General features: G+C 36.1%; 1 protein-coding gene across 1 annotated transcript in view; it reads right to left on the reverse strand.

The window, feature by feature from the left end:
* LOC131961731 (NACHT, LRR and PYD domains-containing protein 12-like) overlaps positions 1-13,682 on the reverse strand; it is a 64,238-nt gene that overhangs the window by 13,789 nt on the left and 36,767 nt on the right. The window contains exons 6-7 of the mRNA XM_059326590.1: positions 13,247-13,423; positions 9,624-9,797 (exon numbers count right to left, since the gene is read on the reverse strand). Coding sequence (XP_059182573.1) covers positions 9,624-9,797; positions 13,247-13,423 — 351 coding nt within the window. The remainder of the gene's footprint in view (positions 1-9,623; positions 9,798-13,246; positions 13,424-13,682) is intronic.

Here is a 13,682-nt window from a genome sequence, read left to right on the forward strand (position 1 = left end):
CAACACATTTATTAACATTTTTCTCTCCCTGCTGAGAAACATTCAGTGTTTCCCACATAGACGCCACAGAATGGAGACCGACCGCCACAAAATGATTGTTGTTTTTTTTTCATCTCTCGGGGATTTAAAAAAAAACTGTAACGTCTGTTACGTTAGCCTACACACAGAAAACAGCACATTCACACCAATAAATAAATGTTTTACAATGAACCGGGCCGATCTCAGAGCGGGCAAGACTCTCCGGTAACGTTAAGGCATATTGAATGCCGTTAACGAGACGAGAGCAGTCAAAACGGCTGCTTCAAGCTAGCTACATTAAGGGTAGGTTCGCTTCCTGTTTTCAAAGTAAAAGCACAAATTCTATCGTTATAAAGGGCAACGGGCGTTTTATTTTTGTGAATGTAACCGGAAGTGCGTTGCTCACGGCGGCTAGCTTGAGTAGCGCCGAATTTGTCCGAACAAAATTGTAAACAGCTGATATTTAGACAAATTAACGACGCACTGGGGATCTAAACGGCTGCTTTCTCACCTAAAAATGTTTGAAATGTTAATAAAGTGATATATTTAAAGAGTTTAGGACTTTACAGTCCTAATATTTGAGATAGACTACTATACCCACAGTCAAATCAAAAAGAACAGACCACATTTTTAAAGTTGTTTTTATTAATATTATTATTGGTGTTATCAGTACTTTTTCTGAATGTTTCCTGCTTTAATCCAGATGAGTTGAGTATTGAAAGATTTGGTAACACTTTATATTAGGGTACAAGTATTCAACATTAATTAGCTGCTTATTAGTATGCAAATTAGTAACATATTGGCTCTTAATTAGTCATTGTTAAGTACTTATTAATGCCTTATTCTGCATGGCCTTATTATACAACCAGTAAGACATTAACTAAGAGTTTTCACTCAATAACCTCAGAATTATTGCTTTTTAGTAGTAAGTAAGGAAGTTGTTGTATATGAGTCATGATGTTAATATGCTTTACTTTGTATGGACTTTATAAGGTGGTAGTACCACAAGAATAGTTATTCTCCCTTAATAACACTTAATGAATATGGTCTGTTCTTACATAAGAAAACACAAGACCACAAGTGTTAATAGAGTCCAAATAACCCTAAATTAAGTCTTTGTTACTTAGAATATGTTCCCCATACTAAAGTGACATCTTGATCATTACTAATTCATTAATAATTGGACACTTATAAGCCAACACATGTTCCCTTATCTAAAGTTGCCTCCTATTCACACTTAGTTAATATGTTATAGCACATAACTACTGTAATGAACAAGTGATGGGTTACACCTTTGAATAAATGGCTCTATCTTTGGTGGTAGAATAACAAAGACAGCACAAGTACAAATACTTCATTTATTATCGAGGCTGACAACAAATAGTTCCTGAATAAAACAAAAAAACAGCACAATATAAAATACTGTACAATATTTAGTAAGAAAAAAAAGCACAATCAAAAAATATAAAAGCTGCACAGATCAATATAAACTTTATAGCTCTTTATCAGCAAAAATACATTTGTTAAAGCTTACAACAAATGTACTGAACTGTACAAACATTGTACTCTCACAGCCTGAACTTGCTCCATCATTACTGCATCAGGTGATTCATTTCCCCTGTGCACAAATATTGCACTTTTCCAATAAATAATTTTAACTGAACAAAGAAGCTCACTTTTAATACTTTAACAAGGGAAGGAGTTGGCCTTTGGTCTTCATGTCCATCCATGACTATAGTCTTTTTCTCAGAGGTTACAGTACATTTTACTGTGACAAAATTTTTGACTGGAAGCATAAATATTAGCTTGATATCTGCATCTACAGACCATGATGCCAATAATAATAATAATAATAATAATAATAGTAACAAATTATATTCCTAAAGTCGTCTCAGTGTTTTGTGGTAAACTGCAAATAAAGGACTTTATAACTAATGCTGAACACAACATGGACAGGAAGTGAATTGAGGTCGGAGAAAGTCAAAAGTATGTAAAACACATATTAAAATATATATTTTCCTCAGCAGGGTTTGAAAAATGAAGCAGAATGATTCAGTTTTCCAGATGTGTTCATTTAACTGCAGTGGTTAAAGAATACACAGATATTTTACTTCAGTAGAAGTATGAATACCACAGTGTAGAAATACTCTGATATTCACATTGTTGCTGTCAAAAAATACTTAAAGTAACAAAAACTATGTGGAATGGATCATTTCAGAGTGATAAGATTTCTTTAAAAACTGCTGGACAGCTTTTGAATTTCCCCCGGTGAGCAGCAAATCACAAATTATATTTGTTGCTTAAATATATATATATTATTATTATTATTATTATTATTATTATTATTATTATTAATCTTTTAAGCATCCAGTGACTGAAAGTATCAAATAATTGTAGTGGACTGAAAGTAAGAAAGTATCTAATAACAGGTCAAATACAAGTATTACAAGACTGGACTTAAATACAGTATTTAATGTAATTCCTCTAATCTTCATTTTTAACAAACACATGTCTAATTATAAGATAATAACACATTAATACAAGAGTTTAGTCTCTGACTTACCGCTGAGCTGCACACTGAGTTCAGTATTCAAGCAATAAATGGAAATAATCACATATCTTTGGAGCTGATTCTGTTTAACACCGAACAGGAAGTTCAGTTATACAAAACATAAAGTTGCAGGCTCATGTTTCTGTCATGTTTCTACGAAGGACTGAGTCTGTGGTTGTTGTTTTTACTTTAAGACACATACTGGTGTGATACTGAGCTACGTGTCACAGCTCCCCCTAATGCAACTCATTTAGAACAGTAGTTCTCAACCTTTTTGAGTCGCGACCCCCAATTTAACATGCAGGTTGTCCGTGACCCCCGCTCACTGAACACAATCTCACACGCACAGTTCAGATCACCCAGAAAAGAAACAAAATGACACAAAAAAAAGACACAAAATGACCAAAAAAATGAAACAATATGACCAAAAAAGACACAAATTGACCACAAAATGATCAAGAAAAGACCCAAAATGATCAAGAAAAGACCCAAAATGACAAAAAAAGACACAAAAAAGACACGAAATGACTTAAAAAAAATACAAAATGACCCAAAAAAAGACATTAAATGACCAAAAAGACTAAAACACATGAATACTTTAACACAGTGGAGACAGAGCTGACTTCCAAAATGATTTGGCGACCCCCAGAAATCATCTCGCGACCCCAATTGGGGCCTGGACCCCAAGGTTGAGAATAGCTGATTTAGAATACAGCAGGGGTTCCCAAACTGGTGGTCAAGACTCTTATAAGGCCATGAAATACAGAAAACAAACAAACAGATTATTTAACAAATACAACTTGAATACATTAGAATATTTAAAAGGGACAACTGTTGAGTAAAATACAATTCTTACCCACTTTGTCACAGTGACGACTTACTTGTTTACTTCAAATAAAATAAAAAAACAGCCTAAAAGATAATAAAATAAAGCAGATGACAGATTAATGCAGTGCAGGACATGTGAGCACATTATGAACACATTGATCAAACATCCAGTAGATGGTGATATTTCACCAGTTGGACAGTTTACTATCTAGTTCCTGTTATGAAGGGAGAAATATTTAGGATTTTGAACAAATTACTGACACAAACTGACCCTTATAATAACAAGGAGTTAAGATATGGTCATTTCAACAAACATTACATGATTCTATAGGAATCGATGGTTAAATGCTTCATTGCTTTTTAATCAAACAGTTGAAGATATTGAACATTTCCTGATGTGACCTATTTATGTCTAAAAGGGAAGAAATCACAGCTCAGCACTGAAACACACAGCTTCCAGTGGCCTCATGTGAACCAAGCAGTGACTTGTTATCTGACTTGTGAGCCAGTCGTGATAATAACAAAACCATGTCTGAGCTTCAGATGGTTAATCAAAGGAATCTCACATTCAAATGTTGATCTCAATACCACTTGGGCAGTCTGTGGCCTGGAGGTTAGAGAACCGGGTTTGAATCCCAGGACTGACAGGTTAAGGACTGATGTAACAAACCACTTTTTGGTTTTGTGAAATGCTGTTTCTCGTTTTGTCCACTAGAGGGCAGCTTGTGTTTGTTGTATGGGTTAAATCTTAAACAGTCCTTAAAAAGTGTGTTTTAAAATACATTCTAACATGATTTGGGTATAAAAAAACAAGCAATTGACGACGGTACGAGCTGACAGTAAAGGCAGTAAAAGCTAAAGGAAACAAAGGAAACAAAAGGAAAATAAAGCCGTGACGGTAACACAAGAATAAAACGGCGAAGGCTGACTGTAATACAAGGAGGCACAAGTTCTCACGCTGGTTTCACCTTGATTTATGGGTTTAATAAGGAGCTTGTATGGAAATAAACGTTGTGAAAACCATCAGTCGGGTCCACCATCTTTCGGAGGGTATGCTACAACTGAAGTGTCCTTGAGCAAGGCACCTAACCGTACCATGTGGGGACTAGATAGATAGGGATGGATAGTTCTGGGCTGTAGGCTGTGTATTCATTCATTCATTGGCTGTGTATCTGCACTCTGGTGGTGGGGGGCTGGAGCCAATCACAGCTGACATTAGGAGAGGGGCGGGGTCCACCCTGGACAGGTCTGCACACACACACACACACACACAGACAACCATCCACGCTCTCATTCACTCCTACGGGCAATTTAGAGTCACCAGTTTACAGTTTTTTACAACCGCTCTGACCCGTTGTTCAATACTTTTAACGCTTTTTCAAAACTCTTCACACAGTTACCACAACATCAGCCTGTGTGGGCCAAACAATTAACACAATTCTTCTTCTTTTGACACAAAATACACACATTTTACATGTTTAAAATGAGTTTTAACTCCTTTTACACACAAGCTCAATCAAGACCAAAACAGTAGATGTTAACTGGTGAATTTTCAATCGCTTTCACACAGTTTGTCAAAACAGAAAACCTCATGTTCAAAACTAATCGATTGAAGATTACATTGATCACAGCTTCTGCTCCTTTTTCTTTTCGTGTATTTGACAATACAGTAATGAATGACAGCTAAATGCTGATTTTTTCCCCTCTTTACTCGACTGTAAGTCATTTTCATTTGTAATACAGTAAAGTGTTTACTGCAAATCCTGTCATTTACTGTCTTCTTCTTTCATAAACATTCTGCAAAGCTGCTCTGACATGGCTCGCTCACTTTTTGTATTGAGTGTTCAAAATTCATGCCCAACAAATGAAAAATTAAGAACATCGTCACAAACATTAATTTACATGTATGATCAATACAATAATCTGTTGACTGTAAAAGAAAAAGTAGATTTGACACATGCAGTTTGTGTTCTTCCATCAGTTGTCAGTGTTTTTTGACTGACTAAATGTTTCTGTTGAAGACAACGTGTGTCAGTGCTTTGGTAGATTTGGTGAACTGTCTTAGTGTATTATTGTATTTTGGAAGTGTGTGTCTGTGTTTAGTTACACTGCGTGATTTTGAGCATGAAATTAACTGTTTGGGGAATTGTGTGTTTCAGGTGTGATGTGCGTTAACAGTTTTGAAAAAAGTTTTTAAGGTTCTGACAAACAGGTCATAGCAGTTGTAAAAACCTGTAACCTAAGCTGCATATGTTTGGACTGTGGGAGGAAGCTGGAGGACCTGGAGAGAACCCACGCTGACACGGGGAGAACATGCAGACTAGATGAACCTGTGACCCTCTTCCTGCGAGGATAACACTGTCAGCCTCAATATATATATAAAACAATATTATAGTATGTTCAAAAATCTGGAAATGCCTTTGAAAGAATATGGAAACCATTTCTTGACTATACTCATGTAAATATTTCTGCTATACTAACAAGGGCATTTGTATTTAAAAAAATGTTTATTAAAATTTTTATGTGTTTTCTGTATTTATTTAGCTCCCATTGTATTTTGCTCTGTACTGCATATTGTACCTGTCACATTTACCTGGAACTGATTATTTTGTTTGGGTCTTTGATTTTTGTATTGGTATTCCCAGCTTGTTGTTGTTGTTTTGTCTTTTTGTATGGTCCTGTCTTCTGTATGTTTGCTTGTAAGAAAAGTGAATAAATACAGTATATAAAAAATAAAAATAAAAGTCTGGAAAAATAAAACAAAGTGCCACACTATGGTAGGATGTCAAAAAATGTCAGCACAAACCCCCCAAAGGTACTCCTTTAAATCCCTAAAAATGCAGCATTAATGTCTGTTGATACATATTTAAACATGTCCACTAATGACAGAATAAAAAACACCAAACTGTAGGATGTCTAAAAGGTGATGAGTGAAATAAAATAGCCCAAACACCATAGTAGTTTGTGATAACAGCGTGATTTTAAAAGGTGGTTTGATGTCTCAGGTCTCTCCTCCCTTCCTGTGTCACAAAGACTTTGTGACAAAGTTGAAAAACTTCCTCTGAGTGAGAACTGCCTCCATGAGTGAAACCTGAGCGTGTGAATGAGTCCAACAGAAGAAATAAAGATGGTTTTACGGATCGAGGATAGTTTTTCTCCACAGACCTGACGCCGCCGTCCTCAGTCAGCTGGACTTTGTTGCCACCTGCGCTCACCTGCCGGAGGGAAACTGGAGACTCGGAGAGCCACAGAAGCTTCATGAAGCCTTTCCTCTGGAGACGCTCAATCAGACGAGCTGCGCTGGAAAACGGCCTCTTATGGGACCGTTTGACTGGATGCAACAATCCGACAAACACAGCAGCTGTCTGAAGTCTGTCGAGTCTTAAAGGGACAGTGAACAAATGTCTGCAGTCTGCTGCTCAGCCTCTAGGTGGCGCTGCTGGAGCCGATTCTGATTCAATTAATAAAGCTTTAATGCCAAAGGCTCGATTATTACCTTGTTTTCATTCATTCATTTTCATCTTAACCAGTCCATTCGTAGAAAAATATATTATTTATTCTTGACAACTGGGACCAAACATCTTTTTTTACATTTTATTTTAAAAAAGGGGGTAAAAAGTCTTTATTAACCCTTGTGTATTCCTCCCGTCGACTATGTACCCATGGTCCTCAGGGGTCACAAAGGACCCCATGACACAAGACTGGTTTTAGGACATGTAGAAAAATATCAACAACTTTTTTTTAACCTTTTAAGGCAACTCATGACCAACACATTGATATATAATTTTCACATTTTTTTCATTATTATTAGTCAATTTTAGTCAACTATACAAAATTAATCCTCATTTCAAGAGGAAAAAAGGAACAAAACCTGAATATTTTTTTCATTAGTAATAGTCTAAAAAAATGTCTTGATGGAAATGCACAGAGTAGGTTATGTCAACTTTTAGTGGAACTAATGTTTTGAAAACATTGTTCATTTTTAGATGAGAGCAATAAAAAGTAAAAAGAAAAAGAATAATTAAAAAAATAATGAAAATTATATATCAATTTGTTGGTCATGAGTTTCCTTAAAAGGTGAAAAAAATGTCTACATGTCCTAAAACCAGTTTTGTGCTATAAAAATGTATAAAACACGTAAAAATGGATGGAGAAAGTTGAAATGTATTTTATCTATAAAGGATGCAGAGGGGCAATTCTATGAAAGTTAACCTATATTAATGGCATGATGAAAATTATTTGGGGTCAAAAATGACCACAGGAGGGTTAAACTGTGAAACAGGATTTTTTAAAAATGTATTAATTAAATGGCTTTAGGTTGTAGTGAGAGGATTTTTCTCCTCATGCTTAAGAAATTACACATTTTTAAACTATGCATCTTACTGAGTATTGATTTATAAGGGTGGGACAAACCTGATAGCAATATTAATGATTTCATCAAATATTATGAAGCTTAGCTGTGTTTTTAGGAGCAGGAAGAAAGAACTAACTAAGATTAAATTACGTTTTTCAAGAAATCTGACAGTTGACAAAAAATGGTTAACAACTTTAATGGGTCACATTTTCATAAAAAAATACAATTTAAAGCAAGAAAAAATATTTTCACAGTATATATTTACATCCATTTTATCAGGAGATATGTTAGATTTAAAAGACTTGAGAAACTCTTTCAAGACTCGAGAGTTGTGAATTTTTGTCTGTTAACAGGATAAGTACTTTAATTTCAAATATTTTTATTTGGATTTTCAGACACATGTTCATGTTGATTACAAAGTAGACAGTAGATCCTTATTTTTAACAAACAAAAAGTGCAGGGATTAACAAATACAATTAACAATCCCCCACATAACAACCCCCCTCCCCCCTCCCTTTACAGTACTGAGAGCATTTTAAGGCACAGTTCTAAAGATTAGCTTATGGTGTATCCCCCTCACGGGAGTCAGGCTGCGAATGCTTATGTCAAGGGCCAAAGCTGAGCACATTCATGTTGTTTGGGTATTATGGAAATATAATAAAAAAGGATCCCATGTTTTATAGAACTTTATCTCTGAGCCGCCGATATTGAAGCGCAGCATCTCCAACTTGAGACAGGTCATTATGTCCTGAAGCCATTGGCTCAGCGTGGGCGAGGCAGCATCCCTCCATCTAAGTAGAATTGCGCGTCTGGCCAGAAGCAAGGCAAAGGCAACAACATGTTGCTCACTACGTGTCAACTGTGGGTTGTCCGGATAAGTACTTTAAAAATAATCTGTTAGTTATCAGCTGAGAAACTTTATTGAAGCCTTAAAGGTTTTAACTTCTACAACAAGCAAATATTCATCTGTTATTATATGAGAAACTGCTGATATGGTAGTAATAAAATACGATCAACTTCTATTGTTATTTACAAATCAGTGGAAAATTAACTACAATTCCCCTTTATTCCACAGGGTGGAGCTGTAACAGAACACAAAGCAGAAATATGCATCTAAATGTGTTGATGTACAGTCATGTTGTCATGAAGAGAACTAATGTGCAGAGGAACTCTGAGTTCAGATTATATGAATGAATGAAACAACAGACGGAGGTGGAGGAGTCTCAGTGTGTCTGCAGAGAGAAGGACAGAGCAGCAGCAGAGCAGTCCACATCCTCTGATGATACTCTGTCACATCAGAGGAACACAGGGACCATGCTGGACTGGACTTTACTGGAGATCAGGACCACCTGATGAGAGAAGAAGACAGACAACAGAAGAGATAAATCAGAGACTCTCTTCATCAGCATCAAGTCTGTTTACTCTGCAGATTTCACTGAGGTACACAGTCGAAATAAACAGAGAGCCCTGAACGCATCATTACTGCAGAAACAGAGATATGCTGTTTGAGTTCAAAGCTGTTAAAAACCAGAGTCTCAGTCACACTTGATATCATCAACTCTTAAATATTATAAACATTAAAATATCTGGATAAATCAATCAGATTTGATGAATGAGGACAGCTGTCTGTTCATGTTGTGATGCTGTCAGCTGTAATACAGATTTATTTCCTGGAGACATGAACACAACAACTCAAACACATGATCACAACAAGCTTCTGGCTGATCTGATTGGCTGACTGTTCTCTCTGTGTTTCTGTCACCGTTCTCCTCTCACAGTTTCACTGAGAAGGTCGGAGGTTTACAGGAAATACTGGATCTTTCTCTGATACTAACTGTGTTCAGTACAATACTGCTGAAACCCTCTACTGACCTCAGAGTCTCCAGTCTGCAGTGTGGACTCTCCTTCAGATCACACAGCAGCTTCACGTCTGAATCCTTCAGGTCGTTCCAGTACAGCTCCAGCTCTCTCAGATGGGAGGGGTTGGACTTCAGAGCTAAAGCCAGAGAAGTACAGCTGGTCTCTGTCAAACTGCACCAACACAATCTGAATAAAGAATAAATGATGCAGATGAAAATAGATTTATAATCCAATCAGATGTGTTCAGGTTTTAATGTGCACCTCAACATTACTGAGTCATAATCAATCAGCTTTTCTCTAAAATGAGTACAGTGACTGTAATTGTGTTATTGTGGATCATCATGATGTCAGCCTTCTACAGACATCATCCAAATGTCACCACAACATTCATAAAACTATTCATGTCAACACAGATTAATAACATGCTGCTGCTCTCAGTCAGGTCTGTCATTAGAGGATCAATACTATATTGATCCTTTAAACAGCTGTGTGTGTTCTGAAGGATCAATGTTCATGATACAACATTATTTTTGAAAATATATTAAAATTACTTTCAATTTAAATCAGAGGATCTTCTCTATAAAGATGTGACCATTAACAATAATTATAAACATTAATTTACTTTAACAACTAACGGGACATTTTATACAGTTTAGAAAATGGAAAACTCCTGAAAACACCTGAACTCAACATGATGGAGGTTAAAACAAGTTGTGTGAGTACAATGACATCAAATCAGACATGATGGATTCAAAATGAACTGTTGTTACTTTATTTCTTTATTTAATAATTGTTATTTTCTGTTTCCCCTTATTCACAACAATTATGTCATAGTATGATAAATCCTAAGAGAGATGTTTTCTATAAAAAAGACCAAAATAAAACAAACAAGACTTAAATAAAAAATTAATAATAATTGAGGTAAATTCACCCTCTTCATATTCTGTCATTTCAAAGCACAGATTGAGGCTATTCTCATCAACACACAGCTGACTGAGTGTGAGCTGCAATTACAAACATGTCAGAGGGACTAAAGGTCGGAATAAAGAGGATTAAAAATAGAAGTTAAATAAATATCTTGTAAAGCTAGTGGTTGTACGTTTTAACAGCTTTTTGTATGTACATTCATAGAGCATATAGAGTGTAGGTATTATTTAATATGAACAGTCAGCTCTGGAAAAAATGAATGTGGATTTGTTAATAGAAAATGTAGTAAAAATATCAACCAGATTAATGGATCTGCACTCAGAGACAGCCATGATGTAATAAAGAGGTGTGACACAGAGCTGGAATATATCAAACCAAACTGGGAGCACTCCACAGTTAAAGTGTTCCTTTTCTATGTGTTGTATCAGATATTTAAAACAGATTAAATCAACCATCAAATGTTCTGCTCTCCACTGTTTGTGTGGTCCCTCGTAATGTGCTGCTCTAACAGCATTTCTTCATCACATTTCACCTTCACATGACTTCTAACGTCAAATTATTAGAACAACAACATTCTCTTACATTCAGACCAACTTGCTGCATTTCATCTGATATAGTATTCATCATTCAAGAGAGAGAAAATATACATCACCTACTTTGTATAGTAGGTAGATACCAAAGTTTCTAAACATGACAAATATGTCAGAATGAATGTTCTGTTGATCCAAAGAAGTGGACAGAGACTTATATTATGAAAAAGACAGGCTGAGAAGCCCATGTTGCTGCTTTTGGAGACAGAAGCTGATTTCTGGAGGGACTTTGCTTGTTGGTCATTTCCAGAGATGCTACTGGTGGAGAAATGGTTTTAGGTTGTATTTGGTGCAAGTTGAATGCATATTTGATGGTAAAATGCTATTGTAGTTCATTTCTACATTTCTAAATTCACTTCTGGCATGATAGTAGTAGTACGGTAAAAACAATGTTATTTGGAGTAATGTTGGCCTATTGAAATTAATGTAAGGTTTAATGGTAATTTTATATTTGTGTGTATATTTGATGTAAGGCAGTTTGACTAATTGCAGTATTTTGTGTTTGTTTTCTTTTTCTCTTGTCGAGGTTTTCAACCTTAATGTCTTAACTGAGTAACTTAATAACTAAATAGAAGAAAGAAGAAGCGTTTGAGTTGATTACGTTTAACCCTGTAGATGGTCAAGGCCTTTATCAAGTTTGGGCAGAAGTAAAGTGAAATCCCCTGAGAACTTGACAATGAATTTTGGGAAAATGTAAACAAAAGATATTTATGATATTTCTTTTAGGAATAGTGGAGTCATACATTAAAGGTATCTTCAGTTTAAACTATTCAGTCAGATAGCTTCATAACAATGCTGGAAAAAGAAAATACTGAATATATATTAGTTATTATCTGACAGTTTATGTTATTATGATGTTAAATAAAAGATGAAAATCAGAGTGAATGATCCAGTGGAGGATTTTTCTGCATATATTCAGGTTTTAAATGTGCAGCTCAACACTGCTCTGCCACAGTTAAACTGAAAATGGAAACTCCTGAAAACACCTGAACTCAACACGATGGAGTTTTAAAAAAGTTGTGTGAGTACACTGATATCAGATCAGACATGTAAGAATAAAAATGAACTGTTACTTACTCTCTTTTCTGTTTCCCCTGATTCTGAACAATCATGTCAAATTATGAAAAACACTAAGACATGAATGAATATGACTTTATATAAAAATAATAAGTGAGGTAAATTCACCCACTTCTGATTGTCTCATTTCAAAGCACAGATTGAGTCTTTTCTCATCAACACACAGCTGAGTGAGTGTGAGCTCTGCTTCATCCTCAGTCCTCTTTAGAACTGGATCAGATGTTCAGAGTAAAGTGAGATACATGTTCTCATCATCTCAGATTTAATCTAGTAGCTCCCTGAACAAACATACCTGCAGCTCATTATTTATGCTCCTGACAGATAGAGACTTTCTCAAAGTTTCAAAGTGTTTGTTCCTTTTGATTACTGACTATATTTACAGAGAAACCAGCTGTTCAGGTAACCTGACGCTGCCAGATGTTTTGTTCCACAGAACCGTCTGAGAAGCCGTCATTGGAAACTGTTTGGAAAAAGGCTGAAGCTTTCAAAAATATCTGCCAGGTGATTGGATGAACTATGTGTCCATCAGCGTCTATCACAGGCTGCTGAAGCCAGTTGGGAGAAGAGCTAAAACATGTCTTCCATGGGGAAAAGCCTTCAGTGTTCTTTGATCTTCCTTTAATGAAGAAATACTCTCAGTTTGAATACAACTGATATTATTGCAGCTCCTTCGCTCGCCTCTTTCTCTGTTTCATTGTTTTATACAACAACAAGAAAGATTTGACCTGAGCCCACATTATTGTTTTCAACAAACTGGTGTCATCACACACATCTAAAGCGTCGCCGTAGCAACCAGTGGCTCCTCACACTAATTGGTCCAAACCACTGGTGGTTCAGACCCAAACACATGACCTGAAGCCTGACCACATGGATTTTTGTGATATCTGAGTCCAAGTGCAAGAGAACGGACTGACAAACTGGGTTATAGATCTGTGATCAGGTAAACTCAGAAAACTAATGAACCAAACTAAATCTGAAACATCAGTTATGATTCAAATTCAGCAGATATACACTGTGTGTGAGCACAACACAGGAACTGACCTCAGAGTCTCCAGTCTGCAGTTTGGACTCTCCAGTCCAGCACACAGACGCTTCACTCCTGAATCCTTCAGGTCGTAGTTGAGTGTCATGTCCAGCTCTCTCAGATGGGAGGGGTTGGACTTCAGAGCTGAGGCCACGACTTCACAGTGAGTCTCAGAGAGTCGACAGCCAGAAAGTCTGTGATTACAGAAAATATAACATTTTAAATATAACCAATTATTTGTCTTTTCTACTTTTCATCTCCCATTTCAATCATTTAATGACTCCTGTTGCATTTATAGTAGAATTACTTCTAAAGATTGTAATATTATCATTTGTTGACTGATTGAACAGGCTGAAGTTCATGTTTTTGAGCGAGAGAGAGAGAGAGAGAGAGAGAGAGAGAGAGAGAGAGAGAGAGAGAGAGAGAGAGAGAGAGAGAGAGAGAGAAAGATAA

This window comes from Centropristis striata, chromosome 23 (genome assembly GCF_030273125.1).
Source record: "Centropristis striata isolate RG_2023a ecotype Rhode Island chromosome 23, C.striata_1.0, whole genome shotgun sequence".
Classification (NCBI taxonomy): Eukaryota; Metazoa; Chordata; class Actinopteri; order Perciformes; family Serranidae; genus Centropristis; species Centropristis striata.